We start from the raw sequence: 11,287 nt of genomic DNA, 5'->3' as shown, positions 1-11,287 counted from the left end.
AGAGCGGTTTGACGCTTGCCAGGTGTTTTCTGAACCAATTCATTGAAGGATTGGAGAAGCTGCTTAGAGTTGAACTAAACATCTACCTGTGCAAATGAAGAAAGGGACACTATTTTTGTTCTACCTTTGAGGGGCTGGTCCTGTTCTTCCATAAGAGCCTCGTCAGTTAAATATTCTTGCTTTCGTGTTACTGTTACAGAGATACTTTAGAAGTCAATGACATCAGGTGGACCAAAGAAAGATAAATTGTCATTAAAGGTTGTTTAATGTGGAGCAGCAGTCATTTAAACAACTTAACTGTTGGTTAATCGTAGTCATTCCAGAACATCAGCGTAGGGCAAAATTAGGGTGTTTGGGGCACCTACACTTCATGTTGTAATTTTTACATGTGTTTTTTGATGTAATATTAATGAAAAGTGAGTGTGGTTCATTTCCATCTGGAGTTCAGTCACATGATAGTTTTAAGTGGATTCTTCCTCCTTGGAGATGTTCAAAACTCCACAAGACAAAAGCTCTTTCCAACCTACTCTAGTTGATCCTGCTCTGAGCTGAGGGAGTGGGCCCAGGTGATCTCCAAAGCTGCCTTCCAACTTCAGCCATGCCGTAGTTCTGGGATAAGGCAGTGTTGGGGGTGAGTATAGGTATGGGGTGGGTTCTGTGTGCAGAAATGCCATGAAAAGAAGGAGTGTCTCAGCTTGGAGAGAAAACGTTGAGGGTGATGGTCATGGGAAGGAAGGAGTTCAGTGGTGGTTCCAAAGTACTCAAGACAAGATTCTCAAACTGCCTTTTGCCCTGCATAGGTGCAGAAGGTGACAGCCTGATTTCAGGAATCCAGTGTAGAATTTTGTTAGGAAATATGGTGAACAGAGCTTAACTTTGCTTGTTTTCCCTGACCTGGGAGCAGGGTGCATGACTGAGCAGGCTGTTAGCTCCCTGGAATCATGGCAAAGTCAGGTTGTGAGCCATGCCTTGATTCCCAGTACTCACTGGTCTCAGACCTGGGGAAAGGTCGGGACACAAAGTGCCTGTTCCTTTGATTTTATGGATGGTTGCAAAGGACTTGTAATTCAGCACTGACTCTCAAAGCTTATTGTGATTTGGCACAAAGCATGGTGAGATTTGGAGGCCCTCAAAAAGTACGTGGTTATCTTCTTCCTGCATTTGGTATGTGGGATTTGGCTTTTGTTTGGCAAGCAGATGCTTCTGGGAATCGGGTGGGAATGTCAGTATGGAAGAAGGCAGATGCTCTAAGTTGGTGAGAAAACGATTTCATTTAAACTGAGGGTGGGGTTGTCCTTAGCAGATTGTTGATTTTTGGGTAGTGTAACTGCTGATGTGGTTTTTTTATCTCTTTTTTGTTTTTCTTCTTGCTACCAGAGTGCTTTGGATTGCATGCAGGTACTGCTATGATCCTGTGAAACAGGACATTTTTCTCCTCTGTCCTGACTTTGACAGTTGCTTGATATTCTTTTTTTAACTGTACTCTGGAAAAGATTGCAGGAGTGTCACCTCCAAGAAATACATGTAATTAAAGGAGCTACTACTACGAATTTGATGGAGCAGCTGCTTTTCTCTTTAAATGCTTTGCTTCTTTGACCAATTAGAATTAGAAGCTTTGTTTTGTTGTCATTTCTGAATTATTAGAATTGTCCAACTGTGCACCTTCTCCACATCACATGCATTTAAAGATCTTTTGGGAAGTACTTGCAATCTGAGAGTGAAGTGTTTCCTTCAAACCCCCAAAGCAACGGCAGTATCATTGCAAGTGAAAGTGTGGTGGAGGAAAAGACATGTCCCGCTGGCTTTGTAATTGGTTGGGAGATGGGAAGCAGAGATTGTGAATAATAGTTTTTGCAGGAGAGGCAGTACGTAATGAAGTCACAGTCCGGGAGCTGTGCCAGCCGGCCTATTCACAAATGATTTGGCGAGAGGTGATGGCATTTGTAGCTGGTATAAAACTGTTTCCAAAAGTCATCTTCGGATCTGACTGCAAAAAGCTGTGTGAAGATCTCCTGAGTAACAGGGAGGTTAGACGGCAGGTAACGCTGACTGTGCGAAGGCACACGGAGGAGAAGCAGCCGTGACTAAACAGGGACAGGAGTGGGCCCTGAGTTGCCTGTTGTGGCATACAGTGTTTGGGGTAGGGTGGGTTTTTTAAGAAGTCAGCCTGGTCAAAAAGGCACCTACAGTGTTGGGAACTTTTAGGAAGGGGATTGGGAATGGCCCTAGCACATATTAGTGTTACTAGGACATTAGCACATCCTGTAGAAGTAGCACCCACATCTGTGTGGAGTTATGGAGGTTCCTTTAATCCCTTTGGCGTTAGCCCTGCTTTGAGCAGGAGTTTGGACTGCAGACCTGTAGTTTCCTTCTAGCAAAATCATGATTCTCTGATCTCAGAAACATACAGCAGAAGATAGGGAGAAAGGTAACAAGGGACATCTGCATGGGGGACGTCATCTGTAGGAGAAGTGTAATAGAGCAGCCAAGAAGGAGAATGTGTAAGAGGACAGGGCGGAGTCACTAGAGTTGGGTCTAGTTTGGTGTGGAAAGTCAGAGTAAGTTCTTGACCTGATGGTTAAACTGACCCCACCAAGCTCTGCTCCCTGCTCTTGCAGCCCTTTCTGTAACCATGCTGCTCCATCTCAGCTGGTGTGAGGCTCCTCTTTCTCCGACTTTTGGGTTGAGCATAGGCACAGAAGTCTCCTCTCTCTCCTGTATCTGAGGCTTGATTCCTGCTGGTTCCCTGGAACTCCTGGCTGTGTCCTTAGGCTCCCCTGTCTTATCCCCCTGCTACTAGCACTGCCCTGGAAACTTGCTGCTTTCCCAGCTGTGTGTGAACCTCTGTGAGTAGTCTGCTAGAAGTACCCGTCGTGTACAGTGTGGCAGTAACACTGCAGGGGTGTTTGTATGTTGTTTTGAATTACACAAGATGGAAAAAGCACCAGACTATTTAGGTATCTCAGAATTAAAACTGTTGGACTATCCAGGCTATTGGCTTGGCCACCAGGATAAATGGATTTGAACTGTGATTAATAAATGTACAGAACAAGGTACTATTATGATGCTTTTAAACACAATATCCAGATGCATCTGCTGGCTCTGGTCTCCAGACAAGACAGGAAAACCCTCACCGGTCCCACAGTCGTTCTGTACCTGTCTCTTGTCATAGGCTGCATCCCAAGGTGGGATTGGGAGCAAATGTTAGTCTAGAGGAAGCCCTACTTTGAGCCAGTGCAGCTGGTCCTCCTGTTTGTGGTTTGTTTTCTCTATTAAGAAGTAATGTGTAGAGAGGAAGCATTTATGTGAAAAATCTTAACTGTAAGTAAATTCAAACACTCACGATTGCAGAGGAATCCTGTACCATGTCACTCACTGAACAAGGCATTGACTGAGCGAGTGGAGAATGCAGACACTTGGGAAGGTGCTCGTGGCACCTGGCAGTTTCTTTCAGTTCAGACAGTTAGTTTTTGCCAGACTTCAGAGAATTCACCAGGCTTCGCTTTGAAGACTGAGAGTGCCTAGCTAGTTGTGCAGAAAACACGTGATAATCTGATGTGTTTGAAACAGATATGTCACAATAAAATAAAATTGGTAGGGAGAGGGCTAGAAAGATTTTGTGGTACTCTGGGGCCAGAAAGAAAGCCTTTTCCAGGTCAGATGTGTTATTTTTAGAACTGCCTATAAGCCAGACTTTCCGCCTCACATAATACTTCAAGGCGTGGTTTATTTTTTTAAGTTGGAAGGAGAAAAAAAACACTTCAAAAATGTAGACTGTTTTGTAGAATGGAAAATTTTGAAGAGCACAATGCAGTCATCTGCTTTGATGCATCTTACCTACACAAAATGAGACAAGGGACTGAAAAGCCTGGTGTGATCTGTGCTCAGAGAGAAAAGAGCAAACTGCTGATGAGGTGATACGTTCCCAACCAGCACTAATGCTTTTTGTTCGCTCATTAGCTGAAGTGCGTGAGCAGAGTCCACCCAGCATAGATAATGCTGGTCCAGGGAGCCAGAGGAAGTTGTTGTGTGGTGAAAGAGTGAGAAGAGGGAAAGAAGCAGTTGGATTCTCCTGGGAATTGATATGCCTGCAACTAGGGAGGATGTGGGAATGCACAAAGACAGACAGGACTCAGCAATATTTTGGAAGGGGAAGACGGAGAGATAGTAGAAGGAGAATACTACGAAGTACAAATGGTTTTCTAGTAGGAGTGTGTTCATCCCTCTCCGTAGCATTTCCCCAAGGCTCCCCTGCATCTCATCTTGCTGAGACGTAGCTTTCTTGTACTCAGCATGTGTTTTCCTGGAGCAAGTCATCCCTGTAGGACCTGCTGGCAAAGCGTGTGAGCTGCCCACATCAAAGGAAGTTCTTCAACACAGGCCAGGGTGCCAATGCTCTCTCCCCTTTCTTGGACCTGGAGGGGCAATCGGGAGTCTTGTCCAGAATGATGGGGAGGCCAGGGTAAGGTTTTGGGACCTTGCTGGGGCCTCTGGACTGATGAATGAGACAGAGCATCGAGAGAGCAGTTCCTTCTGGAGATGTGATTTTAATGCTCCAATAAACATGCAAAGACTTTTCAATCTTTCTGTTTTTTCCTTCCTCCCCCCACCCCGCCCAAGGCTTATTTCTCTTCGGCTTTATCTCACCTGCTCTTGTGTGGGGCTTGGCTGGAATGTTGAAGTTCAAATTCAGCATTTCAGGGGTAATTCCTAACTGAACTTGCAGTCGATCTACTCACAGATGATGACTCTGAGATTTTCAAAGATACTGTAGGTGCAGAGCTGCCAGTTCCTAATGGCCGTTCCTGGGCAGGGTGCGCTTTTATGTTCTTGGAGTCTGAGACCCACTGAAAAGAGGCAGCAAAGGCAAATGCTGTTTGGACCCTCACTGATGGTTTTGATATGGTTTGTGCCTCATCTTGTGTCTCTCCCGTCAGGCCCGGGTGAAAGATCTAGAAGACCAGTGTCGCAGTCAAACAGAGCAGTTCAGCCTCCTGTCTCAGGAACTCCAACAATTCCGGCTTCAAACAGGAAAAATTGACCTCCTCACCTCTACACTGGTGACTTCTGAGCTTCCTCTTGCTCTGTGCAGCTCTACCCCACAGCCCCACTGGGAGAAGGGTAATTGCTGGAGATGTCTTGCAAGTGTTTTGACAAATAAGTTGTTATTTTCGTAAGTGGAAAGGTGTAAAGGAAACAATGCCAATGCCTAGTTAACTTTTGGCATTTCTGTCTGTCTCTGTCCTAAATGCCTTTGGTTCATTTTGTAGTCACGAAGAGAACTTGGTGTTTCTCTGGCCAAAGAGAGCACAGGGTGTCTACTCTGTTGCTCTGTTAGATGAGTCATGTTTTTAAAGACTTGAGCTGCTCTGAAGGGTGTCTGCTCGCTGTGATGCTCCCTGCCCATCTTGTGTTCTGCCTGTGGCTAAAGTAACGGGCAGATTCTTTTATTGCAGAGCCGATTGTTCCTGAATTGCTCACTCATCAGAGCACAAAGAAGGTTCACAATGAAGAGGCCGATGAGTTGGAGTCATCACAGCGGGCCTCTGATGCTACCGTTGGCTCCCCAGTTGCTGCTACCTGTTCTCAGAAACAAGCCAAGAGAGTGGAATCTCAGTCAAACTCTTCAAAATCAGAATCTATGCAGAACAGTCCAAAATCCTGCCCAACTCCAGAGGTCAGTATGGGAGTCCCCTCTGCAGCCTGTGCTTTCTGGCCACAAGGGAATGAATGCATTGCTGAGAGCACCAGCAGTGGTGTGTTCATTCCCTCCTGGCTGCCTGAAGAAAACGGGAAAAACAAGAGAAGAGTTGGAGGAAGAAATTGAAAAGGCCTTGGATGCCCATGTATGTCAGGCTCATTTCAACATATTGGTATCCTCCAAGAGGGGAACAAAAAAGACTGGGACTAATTCCTCAAAGGTGCTTCTGCCAGTAGCCACCAAATGCGTTCAGGGTGCAGCCTCCAGATTACGAAGTCTGTAAGTAACAGACTGGTAGAAAGCGAGAGGCTGAATCAGGAAGATTCATGCTTGCCCTGCCACTTGTGTGCCTTCCTTCAGCATGTGCTATTACTAGCTCTGTTATCAGAGCCAACTGTTTGGTCTAGGTGGCCCTACCACTTCCAACCAAAGCTATATCTAATGTTCTGAGAGTAATAAACATTATACTGAGGTATTAACAGGTGCTGGAGGGGAACTGCCTGAACAAAAGCACTTGGAGGCTTAGACATCCAATAGAGCTGTAAAGTCTGCTTTGTTCAGATTCCCATTTGTGTCAACACAGAGACAGCTACCAGAGGCAGCAAGAAATGAATGTTCTGAATTATGGCTATTAGGGTGGAAGGGGCCTCCAGAGTCTCTAGTCCAATGTCCTACTTCAGTGGGACACCAAGAGTAGATCAGTGTGGCCATGGCTTTGCCTAGCTGAGGCTTGAAGTTCTTCAAGACTGGAGATCTCCCAGTGGAGTTCTTCAAGACTGGAGATCTCCCCAGATTCTCAGTGGGAACCTGTCCCAGGGTTGCAAGGCTGCTTGCTCCCAGGGCAAGGAGTTTTCTTAATGTCTGACTGGAACCCCGAAGCTGCAACATGGAGCTTTTTCCTCTTAGAACTATATCTCACCTTAAAAGTCATTCCTGCAGATGGTCCTTAACCCAGTGACCAGACTGGCACCATACATGAGCTTAGAGGACTCGTTTGCTGGTGTTTGAACCCTTTATTCTGATTTGGACCATATCATATCCTTCATCTTTAATGTTTTTAGGTGGACACTGCAAGTGAGATGGAAGAACTGGATGTCGACAGCATCTCTCTAATGCCAGAGCCAGGCAGCCAAGGCCCTGCAAAGCTCCAGGTGTTCTTAGCTCGATACAGGTACTGGGTCCTGTCTTGCGGTCCATGAGGTTAGACAGTTTATCTCGTAGTTGCCTCCTTCACCCTCTTCTCTAGGATTCATTACTGTTAGGGGCGGATACTGGGTTTGACCATGTATCTTAGTCCTCTGTGGGACTTGCTGACACCTGCTCTTTTGCCTCCTTCACCCTCTTCTCTAGGATTCATTGCTGTTAGGGGCAGATACTGGGTTTGACCATGTATCTTAGTTCTCTGTGGGACTTGCTGACACCTGCTCTTCCCTGCACAAGCAGATCCAATAGGATTAGTTGAACAAAACCATGGTAAATTCATGAGTTGTTCAGGGAACAGCACTGCGTGAAATTTTTTTTTAATATGGTATTGGATGGAGAATTGAGTTTGAATTGATGCATTCCTTGAAATGTCTGATTTCTCCAGAACAGTCCAAGAACTTTCTCCAAGAAATCTTATTCTAGCAGAAATTTTCAGCCCAAACTTCTGAAGTTTTTGGCTAAAATATTTCTGTCATAATTTTAATTTTTAGCTGCTGTTTGAACAGGGAGGAGTATGTTATTAGTTATATATAGAACTGTAAACAAGAGTCTTGACCTTTGTCTGTGAACAAAGATTTGCTGCTTGCAAAAAGCGGGTGCAGTCCCAGTGACTTGTGAGCTGGTCTAACACCGCGGCTTGAACGTGTTGCTGTGGAAGTTCCTATGTAAAGTAAGTCTTTGTACCATAACCGTTTCAGCTACAATCCTTTTGATGGACCTAATGACAATCCAGAGGCAGAGCTTCCATTGACTGCTGGAGAATATATTTACATCTACGGAGACATGGATGAAGATGGCTTCTTTGAAGGTGTGTTTTAGTAGAATGAAATGGGACCGAACTGCTGTGGAGAGTTGATCTCTCTTAAAAAAACGCAAATAATTTAGTGAATCTTGAAACCTCAAGATGGAGGTGTTCTGCCCAAAGTTAGTTTGTTAGAGGGGAGAGCAGATTCTGTGGAAAAGGGTTTATCTATGTCATGATTAAATTAAGTCTAAACTATGAAATCCTGGTCTAGTGATTTCAGTGGGAATTTTGCCACTGCATTCCACAGAGCTCCAGGTTTCTTCCCTGTGTGGTTCCTCTCTAGCCATGGAGAGGAAGATGTTCTGCCCTGGGCACCTTCTGCAGATGGTCAGTGTCCCCCTTTTCCAGGGATGCAGAGTGAGCCAGGGACTGTAGGCAGCTGATGGTCTCGATTAGCTCTTGCACGTCTGGCAGAGCAGGGTATCTGATAAGCAGTCCAATCTACAGCTGTCGTCCTGTTTGGCGTCATACACTGTGTTTCCCTTTTGGCACCTTTGAAAACATGATCCTCGTTGACAAATAGGCAGATGGAATTGAAACCAAGAATCGTGGACTATAAATGTGTGGTGAAGCTCTTTGTGGAGGTCCTCACCTCATGGGGTGAAGGATCCTAATTTACTGAGGGGCTTTGCAAGAGCTGAGGCAAATGCATGCCGTGTTGCACTGCTTGCTCTTTGACTGTTCCCGCTCCTTCTTTCTTTCTATTTCCAAGCTTCTCATGTATTTATTTGTTTGTTTGTTTATTGTTTAAAGAATAAAAAGGTTATTCTTTACTAATGTTTCCTGCTTTCCCTGCTTTCAGTTGATTTGCTGTAGGTAGAGTTTGAGGGGGGAAAGTAAGTGCAATCCCTATGCACTGCTCATTTGACTGTGCTTTGGTGGTTCTTGCACGTACCAGGAGTGCTGTGGTATCAGTTGTCCCCATGGGTCCTTTTGGGACATCTTTATTACAGAAACTAGCATAGCAAAGGAGGGAACTAAAAAGAAGGGCAGAGCTAAATACAGAGCTGGAAAGATGGAAGTACTACAAACCCCACACCTGTATGGCTGGGAGAAGATGTAAAATCATCAATCAGCATAGTTTGGGAAGGCTAAAAAAAAAAAGAGACACTTAAGTTAGTGAAAGAGCTATGATGAGGAACATGGAATAATGAAGAAGGAAAAACCCTTAAGCTAATTACACAAACCAACTTCCTAGTTAGTTGGCTCTGGAATGTGTGGAGCAGTGAGTCTTCTCACTGTGGCCGTTAGGATCTAAGTAGGGAAGCCCTAGGAAACGCAAGAAACTTTGGCAGGAATAACCTCCCAGAGGTTTTTGGCTGCAGTGCAGTTATGACCTAGTGCGTAGATGTTGTCACATTGTCTTCACGGATGGGTTGGAAGGCTGAATGGCAGGTCCAGTGGTAACAGGTTTCCTGTTTTTTGTTTAGGGGAGCTGATGGTCCAGTGGTAACAGGTCCAGTGGTAACAGGTTTCCTGTTTTTTGTTTAGGGGAGCTGATGGATGGCCGGCGAGGGCTGGTCCCCTCTAATTTTGTTGAGCGAGTTTCAGATGATGACCTCATGAGTTTCCTGTTTTTTGTTTAGGGGAGCTGATGGTCCAGTGGTAACAGGTCCAGTGGTAACAGGTTTCCTGTTTTTTGTTTAGGGGAGCTGATGGTCCAGTGGTAACAGGTCCAGTGGTAACAGGTTTCCTGTTTTTTGTTTAGGGGAGCTGATGGTCCAGTGGTAACAGGTCCAGTGGTAACAGGTTTCCTGTTTTTTGTTTAGGGGAGCTGATGGATGGCCGGCGAGGGCTGGTCCCCTCTAATTTTGTTGAGCGAGTTTCAGATGATGACCTCATGACATTTCTGCCTTTGGAGCTGAACGATCTCACCCATAGTTCATACCAGGAGAAAAGTTTTGTCAGTGCAAGCACCAGCAGTGGAGATAAGAGTGATTTCTCCATTGAAGAGAGTAGCATCAGTCCACTGGCCAGTAGAGCAGAAGGAGACCAGGAGGAACCTGTTAGTCATACAGCAGTGCCTTACCCAAGAAAATTGACTTTGATCAAGCAGCTTGCCAGAAGCGTAGTTGTAGGCTGGGAACCACCACTTTTGCCATCTGGCTGCCCAGACATCCAAAGCTACAACATCTATGTGGATGATGAGCTACGTCAGAATGTGAAGAGCGGCTTTCAGACCAAAGCGGTGATTGAGAAGCTGGATTTAAAGACGAAGGCTTACCGTGTATCTGTGCAGACCGTGACAGAGCAAGGCAGTTCTGATAAACTGCGATGCACTTTCTTTGTGGGGCAAGGTTTTTGTGTGGCACCAACTATGGTGAAAGTCAGAAGCGTCACTGCCACGTCAGCAGAGGTCACGTGGCTTCCCTGCAACAGCAATTACAGCCACGCCGTGTACCTCAACGGGGAGGAGTGTGACATAACAAAACCTGGGGTCTACTGGTACACCTTCCGCAACCTGCAGCCGAGCACTCAGTATGTTGCCAAGTTGGAGGCCCAGCCTTTGAAAACACCTTGGGAAGAGGTCCCAGAGGGGCAGGAGCAGAACTCGGCCGTGATAAACTTCACTACCCCACTAGCAGGTATCAGAGCAGCTGCGCCCGTTGCCGCTGTGCCGGGGTGCTTGAAGCAGCATGCTCTGTCGTTGCTTTGCTGTGAAGCCTTGGGGCGAGGGGAAGCAAGGTTTGTTAGGTCCCAAAGCTTGAGACGCTGTGCTGTTTTGTCTTAATGTTTTTAGTCCTTTATTTTAAAAATTTATTCTCTCTTTTTGTTTTCGTTTGCTCTGGGAAGACATCCCCTGCGCTGATTTGAGCAGCATGCCTCTCGGGGTGTGGAAGATCTGGTTTGCCATGGCCTTGCTGTAAGGGCTGCTGCATCTTGTCCTCAGCTACTTTTGCAAAGTTCTCTTTTCTGTGCATTAAAGCTTTCACAGAATGGGAGCACCTTCTTTTCTCTGGTTCTGTCTGTCATTTCCCAAGACTAGCCTGGCTATTCTAGCACGATTCTGCAGTGCTGTGGGAGTTTTTGATTCTAACCGGGGTTTAGTTTCACTTTGTGCTGCAGTCAGCTGAGTGAGAGGAGGATCTGTTGGTCTCTCGCAGGCACACCGGATGCTCCTTTGGATGTGCAGATAGAAGCTGGTCCCTCACCAGGTATCCTCGTCATCAGCTGGTTACCTGTCACCATTGATGCCGAAGGGTCTTCCAATGGCGTTCGGGTCACTGGCTATGCTGTGTATGCGGACGGACAGAAGGTACCGTGCTGATGTTTGGGCAGGTGGGTGGCTAGAGGTCGGGGCAGGGGTCTTGGTCTATTGCAGAGCCCCAAGACCTGGAAAGCTTGATCCAGTAAGCATGCAAGTAACCTGCAAGGGTATTCTGTGTTAGAAGTGCCCTGTGGTCTTCTGTGCACGTGACGTTGTGCTGTTGGCTGTGGGAGAGGCAAGCCAGGAGCACAGCGCGAAACAGAGCAGTGCTATTGCGCGATTGCTCTTTTATCACAGAAATTCTTTTTCCGCTACATAGGTCAAGATAGGAGGACTCTGGAAAAGGAGGCCAAAAAAGGGGATAGCCTTT

General features: G+C 46.1%; 1 protein-coding gene across 1 annotated transcript in view; it reads left to right on the top strand.

The window, feature by feature from the left end:
- The window catches only part of BZRAP1 (benzodiazepine receptor (peripheral) associated protein 1), a 32,009-nt gene that overhangs the window by 2,363 nt on the left and 18,359 nt on the right, over positions 1 to 11,287 (top strand). Inside the window, exons 4-9 of the mRNA XM_010135912.1 lie at positions 4,938 to 5,121; positions 5,457 to 5,677; positions 6,763 to 6,872; positions 7,603 to 7,712; positions 9,479 to 10,294; positions 10,814 to 10,965. Coding sequence (XP_010134214.1) covers positions 4,938 to 5,121; positions 5,457 to 5,677; positions 6,763 to 6,872; positions 7,603 to 7,712; positions 9,479 to 10,294; positions 10,814 to 10,965 — 1,593 coding nt within the window. The remainder of the gene's footprint in view (positions 1 to 4,937; positions 5,122 to 5,456; positions 5,678 to 6,762; positions 6,873 to 7,602; positions 7,713 to 9,478; positions 10,295 to 10,813; positions 10,966 to 11,287) is intronic.

The sequence above is a fragment of the Buceros rhinoceros genome, unplaced genomic scaffold (genome assembly GCF_000710305.1).
Source record: "Buceros rhinoceros silvestris isolate BGI_N320 unplaced genomic scaffold, ASM71030v1 scaffold10955, whole genome shotgun sequence".
Taxonomy (NCBI): domain Eukaryota; kingdom Metazoa; phylum Chordata; class Aves; order Bucerotiformes; family Bucerotidae; genus Buceros; species Buceros rhinoceros.
This window is presented reverse-complemented; position numbering and strand designations above follow the sequence as displayed.